General features: G+C 48.3%; 2 protein-coding genes across 2 annotated transcripts; one reads left to right on the top strand and one right to left on the bottom strand.

Moving 5' to 3' along the window:
- Positions 1–2,653: 2,653 nt before the first annotated feature.
- LOC128805702 (translation initiation factor IF-2-like) lies at positions 2,654–5,444 on the bottom strand. The gene is made up of 3 exons (XM_053974603.1): positions 4,869–5,444; positions 3,134–3,228; positions 2,654–2,962 (listed from the first exon to the last, which is right to left on the bottom strand). Exons 1-3 carry the CDS (start codon positions 5,317–5,319, stop codon positions 2,654–2,656), a joined length of 855 nt encoding a protein of 284 aa, XP_053830578.1. The 5' UTR covers positions 5,320–5,444.
- A 1,292-nt stretch (positions 5,445–6,736) lies between these two features.
- Positions 6,737–8,273, top strand: SOX4 (SRY-box transcription factor 4). The gene has a single exon (XM_053982376.1). It carries the CDS (start codon positions 6,861–6,863, stop codon positions 8,160–8,162), a length of 1,302 nt encoding a protein of 433 aa, XP_053838351.1. The 5' UTR covers positions 6,737–6,860; the 3' UTR covers positions 8,163–8,273.
- Positions 8,274–18,112: the final 9,839 nt, after the last annotated feature.

The raw sequence follows: 18,112 nt of genomic DNA, 5'->3' as shown, positions 1-18,112 counted from the left end.
CTTATGCTTCCTTTCCAGGAGGAGTAACATTTTTCTTAACACAAGAAGACATACACCAAATTTAATAGCATGCAACATCCTACTTGAAGGTCTTTAAAATAACCCACATTTAATTCAATGCACAGTGCTTTTGTAGCTCCCTCTTCAGTGATGCTAAAATCTGTGTGACATCATGATATTGTGGAAGTGAACACAAGTATTACTTAATTCTTGGTACTATGTGGGCTTCTGCTGAACTGCCTGCTTGCAGCTGTTGGCTCTTTCATAGAGATGGAAGGAAAAAATGAGCTGAACGTTACATGGGCGGTGGTGATAAGGTTGTAGAAGGCAGGGGAAGGTGAGGGAAAGCAGGAAGGAGAACACAGATGGCTGGGAGGGAACCTGAGGGGCAGAGGAGAGGAACATGTTCAAAAAGTGCAGTGGTCCAAAGAAGTGGGGCCCTGCCTCCTTGACCCTCCTGCAGGGAGGAAGGATCGGCCCTGTCAGAGAGCTGGCTGCAGGCACCACCAGCTCCCCTCTGCTGGCTCTTCTCTTGGGCTCCCCTTCCCAGGGTGGCCTTCACGCAGCTGCAGCTCATGCATATGCAATCTGCTGCTACATATGCAGCAGACCGGTAATTCCTCTTCAACCTTGTGGCTTTTCACTTTGCAAAAAAAACTTGCCAAAACGTTTTTAAAAATGAACTAAAAGCTCTTCTTATATGAAACTGTTAAAAACAAAAAACAAAACAAAACAAAACAAAACACCAAAAAAAAAAAAAAAAAAACCAAAAAAACCCAAAAAAAAAGTCTACTAAATCTTGTAGGATTGAATAAGAGGTGCAATTTTATTTTTAAGTAAATACAAACAATGTGTTTTCCAAGTTTCTTTATTATTATTATTTTTAGCAGAGCTTTTTGAACTGGTGTTACTCTTAGGGAACAAGTTTAAACTTAAAAAGTCACCAAAGTGGATAGAGGATAGAAAGCATTATCACATTTTCTTACTAAAATCACTGGAGAGGTGTTCCTGCCATCCCAAACCAAACATTTACATATAAGTGATAAATATCTGAATTAATATAAATATGTATATGAAAATAGGATTCCAACCTATTTATTTTATTAAATGAGCTAGAAATGTGTTGGCATTTCATAACAGGAGCACTGAGTGTCTCTGTGCAAGCTTGTATTGAAGTAAAATGCAAGTGAATATATAGTCTGCAAGGAAACAATACCATACAACTTTAGGCAACAGATTTTCACTCCTAAGTAAATAATATCCTCCATAAAACACTTCCCAGTAATAAAAGTTCTTCTCCACAAAGCTATCAGAGAGAGTTCAAAGCATTTATGAATCACCTTAAATAAAAGTACACTGTGAATTGGAGTGATGCAATTGTACAATGGAGTTTTCTTCTTGCAAACAGGACGAAGAAAGAGGGCCTACTTTCATGTCTCAGTTTACACCTCTGATCCTTAAGCACACTCTTCTTTGATCTTTGATGAATATCTGTTATCATCATGTTATTTCAAAAGCCATAGCTTTTTTTTTATTTTTTCCCCCTTAATGGCAAGTATTTCGTCTGCTTCATTTTCTTTGGATCAAAATAGGCAGTAGAAAAGTTGCAAGGAATGTGTTCTTCAGCAGCATACCTCTGCTCTGGCCTTGTCATTTGCAGTTCAAGACGGCTAAAGTAACCCCAATACACCTATTTCAAATGTGGCACAGAATGTCAGGAAAAATATGCGTTACAGAGGTGAATTTTGCTCACAGAGAGGAAAACACTCCAAAATAATAGAGGGCTTTCTTCAAGATAAATAAGATGCCACCTTTCCCCACCCTGTGGATGCCTGGCAAGGGGGCAAGGGAAGCAAGATGTTCGTGAATCGCCTTTCATTCATTCATTCTCCGCAGCGTCCCCTAGGATCGTTGGACGACCCTCGGATGTCACTGCTCAGGACGCGTCCGGGTCAGAGCCCTGCCCCTCCCGTGCAGGTGAACACGGCCCACGCGGGTTCAGTCCCGCGGGGTCGCCGCCACCTGGCCGTGCCCTGCCCCGCCGCGGGGACCTCGGGGGCGGCGGGGAGCGCGCAGAGCCGCGCCCTGCGGGCACACCCGCCCCCGAAGCGCCCACCGCGCGGCTCCACGCATCCCCGGGGGCTGCGCAGCGCGGCGGAGGCTCCTGCTGGGGCCACAGCGTGGAATTGACGTGAGCGTTAATGAACTCGAGCTCGCCGGGCCGGGAGCTGCAGGAGTGGGGAGGCTGCAAGGGGTAAGAGGCGGCCGCAGCAGCTGCGGGGGCTGCTGGCTACGCTGCGCCAGGGCAGGGAAGCGCTCCGCGCCGACGAGGGCACGCAGGAACACGCTCACGGGAAGGGAGGTCTGCTCCCGAGAGCTCAGACGGAGCAGGCTGCAAAGCATTTCCCACAGCCTACGAAGCTGGGGGTGTGGAAAAGACCAACGGCAAGGGCTGCAGTTAAAGGAGCCTGTGTGCTGGTAATCCTCAGTTTAAAACAGAAGGGGGGGGGGGGGGCGGGGGGGGAAGAGCGGTGCTAAATCTGCGTGTCTTTAAGACGTTTTAACCGGTGGGGACTGCGTGCTTATTCACACAGAGCACCTGCAATCAATCACAAATCATAGATTCATAGAACGGTTTGGATCGAAGGGGACCTTAAAGATCACCTAGCTCCAAACCTCCGGCCATGGGCAGGGTACCACCCACTAGATCATGTTGCTCCGGGCCCCATCCAACCCCGTCTTGAACGCTTCCAGGGATAGGAATGCTGGAATCAATGCTTGCGGCGCCCAGTCCTGCAGTAGATTTGTCCAGCGTATTGTTCCTGAACAATCTCTCTTGCTCCATGCGCAAGGCAAGCTGCAGGACCCGGTGTGTGAGAAGGGTGCTCTCAGTGCCACTGCCCTTAACCCCCGCATCGGGATTTGGCATCACTCGCATGCTGTTCCGGCGGCGTACAGCTGACTGCGTGGGCATTGCCGCTCTTTGAAGCAAACCCACCGAATTTCAGTCAGAAACTTGCAGCGTTATGTTGCTCCGTAAAACCACAGGGGGGAAAAAAAAAAAATAATAATAATAAAAAAAAAAAAAAAAAAAAAAAACCACAAAAAAAAAAAAAAACACAAAAAAAAAAACCGCGATCTCGCTGGCTCTGCGTTGTCCCACGTCTGGCAGAAGAGGCTCAGCGCTGCCACCTCGCGTCCCGTGACGCATCCCTGGCCTCATGGAGCCTGCAGGAAACAGAATGGAGTTTCAAGGCTTTTTAAGTTGTAAAACGCAGACAAGTCTTGCCAATACTCTTAAAACTTCATTTTTAGACGGAAGCTGAATGCTCACGCTTTATGCCTAGGCTTAAAAATCTGGGGAGCTGGAAAGTACTTTCAGTCCACCACTGCCTCCATTAGGGGTGGAAGCAATTAACTTTGAGGAAACAGCTAAGAAATTGTAATAAAATGCTTTTTATAGAGTTTCACATCGTGTTCTTACACTTGATTTATTAAGTAGCCCTAAATTTCACTTTTGTGGAGTTTTTGTTTAGGAAATAATACTCTTCTGTCCATCCCATATACACAATTTTTGAACCAATATTAAATTGAAGTGGCTGCTTTGATCAGGAAGACACTTAACTCCTCACCTGGAGATGAATTTTATTCATGGTGGTCAAGACCTTGCAGAACTTAACACAAACAAGTGAAAAGCTTCTTAAGCCTTTTCTTTCTATGTTTGTCTATCAGTTTGAGGTTTGTTTGTTTTGCTTTGTGTCTGGAAACATGGGAATATTTTACTTGCTTTGTAGTTTAAACAAATTGATATTTATATGTAAAATACAACAGTTGGGGGTTGAAATCCTGCTGGATACTGTCCTGACAGGTGGAGCAGCCAGAAGCTACTGACTGCTCCCAGTCCCAGTTTTTCACGCTGCTGCACATGAATACCAAGAGTGTAAGCAAAAGCCAGTGCTTTTTCCTGACATCAAACCCACTGTGAGACTCCATTTCTGTAGATGTTGGTGGTATAGGGTAGAACAGGTTTGATCGTAGCTTTGGGGCTGCAGGGGAAAAACACAGCGTGACTTACTACTAACAACGTGTAAAGGTGAGAAACTCCACTGATGTCACTGGATGTCAACCTAGAGGAAAGCAGTATTTTATCCAGTCTTGACCAGAGGCTGTATGAGGAACCAATGTATTATTTTTGCAAGCAAAGCTATCATTTAATTTGTATCTTTGTAAACAGTCTCAGTAATGTAGGTGGCCTACCCAGGGAGGTACTGAGAATTCAGGATTTTTCTCAGCACTTCACAGCCATGTTCTTTGAGTCCAGTGTGAGATCTTAATATTCAAAGCCTGTCCTCAATCTAGCTAGAAACTCTGCTGAAGGATCCTAGCATAAATTTTATTGCAAACATGTGTAATTTATTTTTAGACTTCTATCTTAGATGTTTTAGCTGTATCCAACCATTATTTTGCTTCTGATTTAAAAGGTGTTTTTAACTGGTGTTGCATAGAACAAAAATTTTCACAGCTGTTTTGCCTAATAGCTTCTCTGGTCTCTGGCCTGATGAGTGATGTGAGGAATCTTTGGGAAGTAACACTGCCATTGTTTTTATGGTCTTACTGCCCCCTTTACCTGAATATTGGACGGGGGGTTGATGCCACGAGGCCTGCAGGGGTGCTGCACAGCGCCTGACCTCGCTGCCCTGCTTCTCTTCATTACTGATCATGGCAGGGCAGAGGGAGGGGCGCATGAGATCAAACAGCAATATCCGAAGAGCACCTTACACCCTCGGAAGAACCCCGGAGAGGGGGGGCCCTGCTAAGCGGGGCGGACTGGCAGAAGCACGGCAGCACCTTCCCCCCGGGGCCGGTACCTGCCTGCCGGCTGCGCACCGGTTCTTCCTTCCGCGGCCCCTCCCGCTCTCTGGGGACCCGGAGGGGACGGGCCGGGACCCCCGTTCGCAGCCTCTCCCCGGGATCAGGCGTCTCGGTGGGACCGCGGCATGCGGGAGCAGCAGGTAGCGAAACGCAGGAGAGAGGTCGGAGGGTAAAAACCCGATAAAGGCAACACCTCCGCCTCAATCCGCGCCGGGGAATTTGGGACGGGTGGCAGCGGTTACTCAGCGCCGTGCCCGGTGCGGGGCCCGGCGCTCCGCGGGAGGTGCCCGCCGCCGGTCCCGTCCCACCCCCTGCGCCGCTCCGCTCCAGCTCCGTGGCGGAGGGGGCGTGACGGCAGCGCCTCGCGGGCGCTTCTCCAGGCCTGGCGACCCCTCCGTGACACTCCGCGTGTGGGCGTGGGGACGGGCACGGGGCGCCCTCCGGCATTCCCCGGGCATCGCTGCCCGCTGGGCGTGCGGCGGCTCCGGGGCGGCAGGAACACCCTCCCGGTCCTTTGTGCGTGCAGGTATCCCCGCTCACCGCCCCGCAGCCACGGCGCGCGGGGATGGGACGCCTTGATTCCCCTCTCTCCCTTTCTTTCTCTCTTCTTTTTTTTTTTTTTTTTTTTTAATTATTTATATTATAATGATTTTTTGCTGATTTCCTGATTTTTTTCCCCCGGCAGGGAGGAGGGGAGGGAGGAGCGCGGCCGGGGGGCGGGGGACAGGGGGTCGCGGGCACGTGCGCGGCGAGGCGCGGGGCGGCGCGCGGAGCTGCCCTCCTGCCCCTTTTAAAAAGTTCGCCCCGCCGCCGGGAATGAGGTCAGCGCGGGCGCTTCCCATTGCACGCGGCCATTATTACCGCTCCGCGCCGGCCGCCAATCCCGGGGAGGCAGGCGGGGCTTGGCACGCGGAGGGCGTTGGATACAGCGCGCGATTGGCCGCGGGGCGGGCTGCGAAAGGATAAAGCGGCGCGGGGCGGGCGCGGGGTCCGCTCTCAGCTGCGGCCGGCGGAGCGCGGCGTGCGGGGGGCGCGGGGCAGCGCCCGGCGGGCGAGCGCGGGGGACGGCGGCGGCTCCGCGGGGCTCCGCGCGCGCGGAGCAGCAGCAGCAACACCGCCGTCAGCAGAGGAGGAGGAGGAGAACGGAGCTGGGCGCCCGGCTTGCCGCTCTTCCTGCCGGGGACGTACACACTCGTTCATGCACGAGCGCTTTTTCATTTTTCTTTTTTTACGGCGATTTTTTCAATTATTATTTCTGCCTTCTTTTTTTTTTTTTTTTTTTTTTTTTTTTTTTTTTTTTTTTTTTTTGCCTTATCCCGAAGGGTTTCCTTGTCGCTCGGTACCTCGCAACTGCCAAATCCAACCTGCACAAACTCCTGGCCGCCGACCCCGCCGCCACCACGGGTCCTGGAGCCGGGATTTTCGGGGCTTCGGGGGCGCGCCGCCTCCCCCCTCCCCCGCGGCGGTGCACGCTGGCCGTGCCCAGCGCTGAGAGACTTTCAGCGGCAGGAGTGCCGCTCTCCTGAAACGCCGCGGGCAGGCAGAACGCGCTTGTGAACTGGACCAGCTGCTTCGGGGAGGGGGGAAACCCGATGTGGTGAGGAAGGAAGCAGACCGACACCCCCCCTCCAAAAAAAAAAAAAAAAAAAAAACAAACCCAAAAAAGCCCAAAACACCCCAAGAAAAAAATTCAGCAAACTTGGACGGGCGGCTCGCGGCGCTGCTTTTGCAGAAACTCTTGTCTGACCGCGGGCGGTCTCGCCGCTCCTGCTGCCGCCGCCGCTGCCTCGAGGGGGAGAGGACCGCGCCGCCGGGGACGAGGCGCCGGTGTGGAAGTACAAGTGGTGCGGGGAGCGGGGGCGCGGCCGCGGGGGGCTGCGCCATCCCGGTGCCGCTGTGAGAAGTTGTGCGCCCTGCCCCGCGCCGGAGCGGCGCTGAGCTCCGGAGCGGCGCTGAGCCCCGGCGAGCCCCCCGCCGCCGCCGCCGCGATGGTGCAGCAGACCAACACGGCGGAGAACACGGAGGCGCTGCTGGCCGCCGAGACCTCCGACTCCGGGGCCGGCATCGAGCTGGGCATCGCCTCCTCCCCCACGCCGGGTTCCACCGCCTCCACGGGGGGTAAGGCGGATGACCCGAGCTGGTGCAAGACACCCAGCGGGCACATAAAGCGGCCCATGAATGCCTTCATGGTATGGTCACAGATCGAGCGGCGAAAGATCATGGAACAGTCCCCCGACATGCACAACGCCGAGATCTCCAAGCGCCTGGGCAAGCGCTGGAAGCTGCTCAAGGACAGCGACAAGATTCCCTTCATCCGGGAGGCGGAGCGGCTGCGCCTCAAGCACATGGCGGACTACCCTGACTACAAGTACCGGCCCAGGAAGAAGGTGAAGTCGGGCAATAGCTCCGCCAAGCCCGGCGACAAGGCGGACAAGGGCGGCGGGGGCGGCGCCGCCGGGGGCAGCGCGGGCGGCGGCTCCGGCGGCCCCGCGGCCCCCGCCAAGCCCGCCCCGAAGAAGGGCGGTGGTGGCGGCTCCAAGCCCTCCCCCGCGGGCGGCGGCGGCGCGGGCGCGGGCGGCAAGCCCCACGGCAAGGCGGCGGGGGGCAAGGCCGCCCCGTTCCCCGGGGAACCGTCGGCCGCGCTGCTGCCGCCCGAGCACCAGGCGCTCTACAAGCCCCGGGGGGCGGCAGGCGCGCCCTCGGGATCCGGCAAGCCGCTCGCCGAGAAGAAGCTCAAGCGGGTCTACATCTTCGGGAGCGGGCAGGCGGCGGCTGCCTCCGCCTCCCCCGGCGGCGCCGTGCCCGGCAGCCCCACGCTGAGCAGCTCGGCGGAGGCCGGCGACCCCTTGAGCCTCTACGAGGAGGGGGGCGGCGGCGCGGGCCGGCCCGACGGGGACTGCGGCGCCGTCGCCTGCCCCTCGCCCTCCGGCTCCGGCTCGCCGTCGGATCACCGCAGCTACACCAGCCTGCGCGCCTCCTCCCCGGCCCCCTCGACGGCGCATTCCTCCTCCGCGTCCTCCCACTCCTCCTCCTCTTCCTCCTCCGGCTCCTCTTCGTCGGACGACGAGTTTGAGGACGACCTCTTGGACCTGAATCCCAGCCCCGGCTTTGAAAGTATGTCCCTGGGCAGCTTCAGCTCCTCGGTGCTCGACCGGGACCTGGATTTTAACTTCGAGCCTGGCTCGGGCTCGCACTTTGAGTTCCCGGACTATTGCACGCCGGAGGTAAGTGAGATGATCTCGGGGGACTGGCTGGAGTCCAGCATTTCCAACCTGGTCTTCACTTACTGAAGCGAGAGCCGGGCCCTGCAGGAGGAGGCACCGGCGCGCGTGGCTGTCGGCAGGACTCGCCCACCCCGCCGGGCGCTTTTTGTCTTTCTCTGTTTTGTTTGGTGTTTGTGTTTTGGGTTTTTTTTTTTTTTTTTGGGGGGGGGGGGAGGAAGTGTTTTGTTTGTTTCTGGGAAGGGGCTGTTGAAAGACTGCTTCTTGAGCTTGGGAAAGGAGCGGGATCGCCCTCTCCTTGCGGAAAGGCCAGCAGTCCCATTCCTCCGGCTGCAGACGGACCCGCACACACCCCCTCCGAGAGAGGAGCCTGACGGTGCTTTTTGAGCGGGAGCGAGACGCTGTCCTTTTCCCTTTTTTTATTTCCTGAAAAGAGAGACAGAGAAAGGGGAAGGGAGGGGAAACCACACACACCTCTGGGTTCTTTGTTATTGCCCATTTTATACGAATAAAGAGGAGGGGGGAACGATGCGTTGTGCTGAGCGCACACTGGATGACTTGAGCATTCGCCCTTTCCTATGAAAGAGCGATCAGAACTGCTTGGGAAAAAAAAAAAAAAAAGAACAGAAAATCCACCCAAATCCTTTGCAAGGTTCACATGTGGGGAGAAATCCTGTCCCGGTTTCTTCTGCGGTGAGAAGAGGAAACAATGCTAGGAGGAGGAGGTGGATGGAGCTGGACTGAGATCCTAGTTAAGCGGAGAAGAGCCAGACTTACACTTGAGAGCTGTCTTGGAATTACGGTGGGGGTAAATAATAATAAACTGAAATGGATTTGCACGTACAGATAAGGTGGCGGCAGCGCTTTTCTCAGTCACCTCATGTAATATGTAGAGAGAAAAATAAGGCTGAAACTTCAAGAACACTGAAAACTTCTTTTGAAACAGAGACCGAATGGAAACAGTTTCTGTCATGATGTGGTACAGGGGAAACTGAGGGCGATGGCTTTTGCAAAAAAAAAAAAAAGAAAAAAAAAACAAACCCGAAAACACAAAAAAAAGTAGTTTTTTTCTTCTTACTCAGAATCGTGATGGTGTTGGATTATTTCACTGGTGGGGTTTAATATAGCATGTTATACTGTCTATCTTTTCAAGATTTCTGTAAGACTGTTGAACAGTTTAAAAAAAACAAAACTAGTGTTAGGATAATATAAAAGCAGATAGATGGCGCTATGTTTGATTCCTACAAAAATATCACCAGCTTTTTTTTCATTCTTAACTCTTTAAAGGATTCAAACGCAACTCAAATCTGTGCTGGACTTTAAAAAAAATGAAATTTCAGGACCAAATTTTTTCTCAGAGTATGTATGTGTTTGTTCCTTATAGCTGTAAATGAAAAGACTGTTTTTTCTCACCGATGCTTCATCCTCGTATTGTTTTTTTTTTCCTTGTAAATGTAATCGGATGCCATTTTATAAGTGGACGTATTTATACTGGCCAAACATTTTTGACTTTGTATTTCTTTGTCCTTTTTTGGTAGTTCTCGTTGTTACCCACACCATTTTTATGTCTCCTTCACTGAAGGGCTAGAGTTTTAACTTTTAATTTTTTTATATTTAAATGTAGACTTTTGACACTTTTAAAAACAAAAAGAGAAGAGAGATGAAAACGTTTGATTATTTTCTCAGTGTATTTTTGTAAAAAATATATAAAGGGGGTGTAAATCGGTGTAAATCGCTGTTTGGATTTCCTGATTTTAACAACAGGGCCGCTGGTTAGTATCTCACACGCGTGTGCGCGCTCACGCTCACTCACACTCTCACACACCCACGAATCAGCCCCTATTTTGTCCATGTTTACACTCCAATCTGCAGGCATCTTAAAGTGACAGCATCCCTCACCGCCCCCGCCGCTGCCCGCTCTGTAGCCTCCCGCCTCTCCGCGGAGGGGGCGGGTGAGGGCCCGGGGGAAGGGATTTACACTGTATGCTACCGTTTTGGGGAGCCACCTGTCCCCGGATGAAGTGAAGCAACTGGTGCATTTACACAGAAGGGATCCTGTACCTTTAACTTGTAAACCACATCTTTTGCACTTTTTTTCTAAGCAAAAACGTGCCGTTTAAACCACTGGATCTATCGAAATGCCGGTTTGAGTTCGCGACACTATGTACTGCGTTTTTCATTCTTGTATTTGACTATTTAATCCTTTCTATTTGTCGCTAAATATAATTGTTTTAGTCTCTTATGGCATGATGATAGCATATGTATTCAGGTTTATAGCTGTTGTGTTTAAGATGAAGAAAGTGAAAACATCTTTGTACATTTAAGTCTGTATTATAATAAGCAAAAAAGAAGATTGTGTGTTTATGTATGTTAATATAACATGACAGGCACTAGGACGTCTGCCTAATGAGGTGGTTCCGTTAAGGGTTTAACTTTTTTGGTTTTTTGGGTTTTTTTTTTTTTTTTTTTTTTTTTTGTTCTTTTTTTGGTCATCCATCCTGTGCAATATGCTGTGTAGATTTTTTTTTTTTTTTTTTTTTGTCTACGGTCACCCACAACACAACGTGGGGAAAGGAGAAAAAAAAAGAAAAAAAATCATGCCAGCTAACCATGTCAAGTTCACTGCCTGTCAGATTGTTGATATACCTTCTGTAAATAACTTCTTTTTTGTTTTGTTTGTTTTTCTTTTCTTTTTTTTTTTTTTTTTTCTTCGGGAAGGAAATAAAATCAGCTGGAACTGAACCCTAACACTGGGCTGCCCTTGTCATCATTGCTACGCCCCCAGCCCCCTCGGGGCAGGTGTGTTTTGTCTCTCCGGACGGCGGCGGCCGGCCCCGCCGGGAGGGGCCGGGGAGGGAGGAAGGGGCGGCCGTGTTGCCGTACCGCCCACCCGGGAAAGGGACCGGGGCCGGGGAGTGGCGGGGCGGGGAGCGCCTGTGCCGGTGAGAGCTGCGGGGCCCGGGCTCGGCGGCTTCAGGGCAAGGGGGTCCCAGTCTCCCCTCGCCTCCCGAGGCAGCTCGCCCTGGCGGACCGCGGGTTGAGATTATTTTCTCTTTAAAGAGATTCCCCCTCGCCTTATGTTTTGGTTTGTGCCCTGGCGGTTCGGGTGAGAACGGCCGGTGCGAGCGAGCGAGCGGCAGTGGGGCTCCACCGCCCACCCCCCCCATCCAAAATAGTTTCTCCGGGGCACTTTAATGAAGACTTTCTAAGGCAAAGCGTAAACAAAAATCCGGCCGTCAGCTGTAGGGATGCTTGAGGCTGGGGGCTCACGGGGAGGTCCTTGTCCCCTCCGCCCCGCTGGCCGCCAGACGAGGCCGAGGCCGGTGGCCCCGCTGGGTTTCGACGTCCCGGGTACTCGCCTGAATTCCCTTCCTGCCTACGAATATGCATAGGACCTCGAGCAGTGTTTTGTAAACCGATTAAAGCATCCCACTGACATAATGGTTTCACTTAGCTGTTAATTTACAGCTGGCTTTGAGCCACGAACTCTTTTTCCATGAAAAAGGAGCAGCAAGAGAAAAGAGCCGTGGTAGCGGACTGTTTCGCAAAGCTACCGGCGCAGGAGGTTAATATTTGCTCTGCCTTATCCCCGTGAATTCCTGGGTTGTATTTGCCTTGCAAAAAAACCCCATCAGCAGCTCCACGCCACTCATTGCATGGGACCTTTCCCGGTTACCCCCGCTTTGCATACAACGCCTTTCCTGTCCAGGGTCATTTGCAAATCCAATGTCTGTGCCGGTGGCCTCGCGTGTTCCCCGGAGCATCCCCGCCCGGCCCGGGCGGTGCGGTGGGGGCGGATAGGCAGCCACCAGAGGGGTACGCCCAGCCCCACCCGGCCGGGGCACCTTGCTGTGTCCAGGCGGTGTGGTTAGTGACTAACTTCCTCTTGTGTCTGGGCACTGGTTAAAATCAGCGGAGAAAACGGTCAGGGGTGGTGATGGGACAGGCGACAACATTCAGCTACAGCCACTGGCAAGAAACAGGCCTGGGACTGTGTCCCTCCCTTTGCCTGGCTCCGGCTCCAGGCCCCTTGGCCGTTGGCTACAGTTAACTTGAGGGGTTTTATGGTTTCCTGCCCTATGTGGTTTGTGTTCTCCATTATAATAAAGTCCAGTGCTGGCAAACAGCTTGTTTCTCTGGGGACTCTTTGGTGACACAAGTTGTTGTTTCCAGATAGCTTCAGGAAGTCAGGCTACACAACAGTTACATATGTGCATATATACATAAATGGCAAATATTTCTCTGTTCCTTGCTGCTTGCAGTAAGACAAGTCTCTCACTATAGGAAGTACCCAGAACAAAGCCTCACAAGGATATATCAACAAAGATACTCCCCCTCCTTTTTTTTTTTTTTTTTTTTTTGCTAATAGGCCATATTTCCACTGTAATTGCAATTGGTTTGGAATGTAAAGTAGTAGCCCTTTAGCAAAGGTGAAAGAAAGCATATTTACTGAAAGTATTTTATAATGAAGATCAATGTAAAAGAAAAGCAGATTTTAGGAATCACAACTGGTGTCAGACTGTAGGATCGCCTAACACTGGATCATCTCTTGGATATGGGCCCCAGTGGTGGATGGCTATGAAGATGTGTATTTCCACAGCATTGTGGAATCTCTGACTCGAGATTGCTGTAGCTGTCATTCCCTCCCACTGCTCTGCCACCATTGCCAGAACCTCTGCCAAAGCTGCTCTGAGAGGCCCCTGCCTTGCTCCTGGCAGGTGTAACCATGCTGCAGCACACAGGGCAAAGAAAAATGGCTCCTTACCTGCTGTGCCTTCACCCCAGTAAGTCAGCATTTTAGAGATTTCTACAGCCACACATGGTCATTGTCACCAGTGAATCCCACGGCACTAATTATTTATTTTGTCCTGCATAGCATTCCCTTCCTGCCTGTGGCCTCTGCAACTTCTTGTGGTAATGCTGAGGGAATTCATTTGTGTGCTGAGTGAAAAAAATTAACTTACTATTTCCATTTTAACTTCAGTGTAGATAATTTGGTTTATTCTTGTACTGTGACAATTTTGTCTCTTCATCCTTGCCAGGACACTGATTTTCCTAAATCTGCTGTTTCTCCATCAGTTTATCTCATAGTGCACAGAGAGATATAGAAAAAAATTGAAGATTTAAATGAAAAAAATCAGCATAATAGGCTGCATATCTCTGTTGCTAAAATTTATTTTTAATAGATCATGCTTCTTTGTTAATCATTAATTAACCTGCAAATTAGATGAAAACTGTTCACCTCAAGAGTGTATATATAATTTTCAGTAATCAGATCTGCTTCCCCTGTGTATAATTTCATTTCCTTCCCATCCTTGTGAAGCAGTGTGTGATGTGATTGCACACATAGAAAGTATTGTATTTTCTTTCTTTTCCAGCAGCAATGTAGGGTTCCCTGAGAGGCAGCAGTGCTGAACACATTTGCAAGCTTTGTGCTCCTGTGTTATACTGCCAGCAGAAATGGCCTGTCTGAGTGGAGAGGACAGGATGGAGCCAGAGGCCTCCCCAGTCTCTCTGCTAGCTGTTGTGACATACACACATCATACATGACACATGGGAGTGCAGAAGCTTCATGCTGGCCAGCGCCTTCTCTGCCATATCTGCCTCCACAAAAAAGTGGGAAAAGGAGCAGATTTGAGCTCAACCCTCCTCCCAAGGGCTCTTTTATTCTGCATGTTGTATCTAGTTATTTAATGTACCTATGAGGGTTAATTTTTTTCATGTAGAGTAACTCCATAAAGGTCTTTGTAAAGCTTTGAAGACATTAACAAGGTATTACAATGAGACCTCCTGGGTCTACACATGTTGTGATCATCTTAATATGCTAGAGTTCAAAAATTGTTCACTTCCTGCCATTTCAACCTCTCCAGGGCCCTCAAAGAAGCTTTAAACATCAGGTAGGATTTTTGTCACCAACATGAGGAAAATACATCTAGTTTTCTCTAAGATGGGTGTACCATGGCACAAAAGATGACTTAGTAATTTTCTGGTCAGTAACTGCTCTTTTGTGTGCACTGTACATAAACATTGCAAGGCAAGGAATAGCATTCACTGAATCTATAATAACCAACCTATAGAACACCAACAGAATTAAATCCCCTTGATAGGCATAACTCAAAACATGGCTAATACAGCGTCTTTGACCAGATTATACTAGTCTGAGTCCTATGCCTTTTTTTCCCAACCAGTACACTAACTCCTAGTATCCTTTCTCCCCGTGTTAGCTCCTCCATGTTCAGCAAACAAAGCTGAACACTCCTACTTGACAAAAGAACATAATGAGCCTCCAAATGGCTTGTGTTACATCTTTTCTTCTAAGTCCATTTATTTGAACCAATAGTGTTGAATAGTGCACCAGAACATTATGTCTTACCTCCTTCCCAGACCCCATTTTTCTCATGTTTAAGAATTTTTCTCCTTCCTTTGCAAAAGGCACATTGCATTTCTAGTAGAGTGAAAAGAATCTGATTTAAGATGTATCCAAGATGCACCCATCCTACTTTATCATCCTGAGTTTAGACCAAAGGTCTCAAATGAGGATATCTCTGCACACTGACTCAAAAATAGCACCAATCTGGGTACAAACCATGATTCTGTTTCTGAAAGCTAAATGAAAAAAGCTGGTATCTAGCTGAATAATTTAAAAGGCGCTTGCTCAGGCGCTTGAAGAAGTGAAATTGCTATGAAACTAGACAAGATCTGACTGTGTGATCTCAACACAATTCACTGAAACCTTTACACTCAGGTTCAAGTCTGACCACATCTCTCAAATTGTCACATTCTTGATGTGTCAGAGGAAACAGGACAGAGTGACCCTTTGCTGTAGCAGCCTGCCTGAAGTTTGTGACTGCATGTAGCTCTCGGTCTGTCCCTCTCAAAGTAGTGAGGCAAATACCCAAATCTTTCCAGGCTCCAGGAGCTGCTGAAGCCATAATTCCTGCCACAGTGAGATGGTTGCTAATGAGGGCCCATTGGCCAGGCATAAAGGGACTGCTGTGCTGATGGCAGTGAGTTAGACAGGACAGGGGGGGACCTGGTTACAGGCAAATGAAATGGCAGTTTGAAGGTGAGTCTGGGCATTTCTCCAGATTTTAACTACCAGAAACTGGACTGGTTTATTTCCATTCAGATATATACAACAAATTCAGGTATCTTCAGGCTCATCAGACCTTTTGCTAGAGACTGCTGTCATTCATAAATGTGGCATTTGATGTAAACATGATGCCATTGATTCAGATTTACTCAGGGCACCAAGAAAGGAAAAATAATTTATCATTATGTGGGGTAGTTCCTGTTTACATGTAAGTACTTATGTGCTCTAATTGTTTAAGGCCAAATTTTCAAGGAGGGGGTATATTTTCTGTAAATAAGAAAACAACACAACTATTTTCAAAAGAAAGAACTTGCATAGTTCCAGCTGTAGGGAAACGAGAAGTGCAGTGGATAAGACAGGCAGTTGGAAACAGGCATGTTCAGATTAATTCCTGGTCTTCCTGCAAACTTTGTCGAAGACTCAATGTAATTCAGAAAATCTTAGTAAGCTGCTTTCCTTTGGATTGGTTTAAATGTTTATTTGTGGTTTGTTTTTTGTTGTTTTTTTAACTAATAAATTTAGAAGGTTTCTAGGAAGCAGGGTAAAGGAGCAGTACAGGAATCTGTACATTCTTATTAAAAATAAGGAGAAGGAATACTGAGTATTTTTAAAATATTTGATTTTGTTCTCTTGTATCAGCTTTGAGGGAAAGAAAGCGTGTAAATGTTCTTTGAGCTCTCCTCACTTTTAGCATGAAGCCTTACCAATTGAGTCCTTTGCTTTCCTATCTTGAATTGAAAATGCATATTAGTGCTCTGGGGCTGTTTGCAAAAGGAGAGTCATAAATTCCAGCCCAGCTTATCTAAATGGTGTACTTCATGTAGTTCTAAACCACTGTATTATCACGGTGAAAGATACACACCATGAGTTAGACTTTGACTGATGCACTCAGTGATAATTACATAAAGGAAGCTTCCTAATTCCATTAACAAATTGTTCCAGGTTTAGATAGAAATGAAATCATAGTGTCTCCTCCTCTTCTATTGCATTATTATTGTTGTTATGTTGGTGCTCTTAATCCTAGATCAGCAGCTCATGGCCTGGATGCACTATTACAGGACAAAAAGAGAAGATCCACTTTAGATTGTTTATGATTTAAATGTAGGACAGAAAAGCAGCCATGGATATGAGGAGAAAACAAACTAATATTGCCATTTGGTTTGGCAGCACTGATGTCACTACAGAAGCAGCCTGAGTTAGCTGGGCTTTTATTTTTTGTAGATGTCACAGATGAAGACACGTATTAATGAGGGATTTAGAAGACAACACATATAAATTGGCACCTGTGAACAGGGACCTCTTCCAAAGTATTTGCCATGATAAGAGAAAATACAAAACATAGCAAGCAGACAGTTAAGAATTTGGGATCATGAGGTGAATGCGTCCAGCTCTTCACTGCTGCACAGGAACAATGAAATAGTTGATAAGCATGCGGTGGTGCTGGAAAGGACCCTGACATAAACTTACTTGTGGAAAAGGGCTCATGGCCAAAAGCACAAATCAGATTATCATGGTCTAGCCCATAGGCCATTCAAATGGTCATCAGAAAGTCTGGATGCATGGGAAGAAGAGGAGAACAATAGCAGGGACCCAAGGTGAGGTGAACTTCAAGAAAAGATTAGAAAAAAACAGTGCTGCTAAAGCATAGCCTGGGTATTAAAGGAGAAATATTTCTGCTGACTAGAAAGAAACTGGTATTTTAAGGGAGCAATTGAGAAAAAGGTAGGAGGAAGGCTTTAAGAGCCTAGTGGAGATAGAAAATTGTATCTTGGTTTAATTCTTGCAGAGCATATGAGCTGGGTATCCACAGGCAATGCTAGAGACAAAGGATAGTTTTTAATTTCTTGTGAGGTGAGGATATCTGCAAATCATTGTGTTAGCCAGTAGAACGTGGTTTCTACAGGTCCAAATCTTAGGAGAGCTCCTGCTACAATCTATTGGGCATGGCCTGGAGCGCATTCGCTTCATTCCTCTGGCCAGCCCTACCCAGAACTCTCACCCAGCCCTGATGAGTTCATTTAAGCTGAAGTCTGGGCCTCTGTCCTTTCTCGTAGGTATGTCCTTGTGCAAAACCTGTAGAAATGTAGTTGTCTCTTGATCTCAGCTTCCCTCTATAAAAATTACAGCTGAGTGGATGGATGGATGGATGGATGGATGGATGGATGGATGGATGGATGGATGGACGGATGGATGAAGTGAAGTGTATGACACTTCTTCAGGAAAGCAAGTTAAAAAGGCAAGTCCAAAGAGCCTATAACCACTCCCAGCTGGTGAAACGGGTTTTGGAAGCATTTGAGAGTTATGCTTGTGCTACTCTGAGTGACTGTGGCACTCAAGAGAGGATCTGGTGTCCTATGGCCTTACAGATGTGTTTCCTTGTAGCCTCCTTTGTTGGATGTTGGATGGTAAATGGCAAATCTAAAGCTTTTGTGGCTCTGCTTGCTACTGGCAGCTCTGTTGGTGATCTGAAACTCAGTTAAGTATAAAATTTTCCTGTAATGTTACGAAATATAGGAATATTTTGCAGAAATGGGAAAAAACTATTACTTAAAATATAAAATTCCCATTTAATATTACTTCTTGATAAATAAAGTTGTGCCATTGGTATGATTAAGTGTAGTTAATACTCTTCTTGTCAGAAATGAATTATGAACTTGTAGAGCAAAGTGTACTCATAAGGAAATATCCACATGTGCACATTTTAAAATATTTTTTTCATCAGGGGCTCTGAGAACAACAATAATGACAAACAAAATGGGCTGGTTTCACATCAAGGGGATAGATTTAGATCAAAGCCATTTAAATTGCCGATTTTAATCATGATTTAAATTGTCAAGTTGGAAACCTTGATTTAAATAATTGATTTTCATCTTGTTTTGCATTTGTGCTTCCTAAGTATTTTTCTAAATAAGGACTGATTCTCATT

Source organism: Vidua macroura, chromosome 1 (assembly GCF_024509145.1).
Source record: "Vidua macroura isolate BioBank_ID:100142 chromosome 1, ASM2450914v1, whole genome shotgun sequence".
NCBI lineage: Eukaryota > Metazoa > Chordata > Aves > Passeriformes > Viduidae > Vidua > Vidua macroura.
Note: the sequence above shows the minus strand (reverse complement) of the source record. Positions and strands in the feature narration are given on the sequence as shown.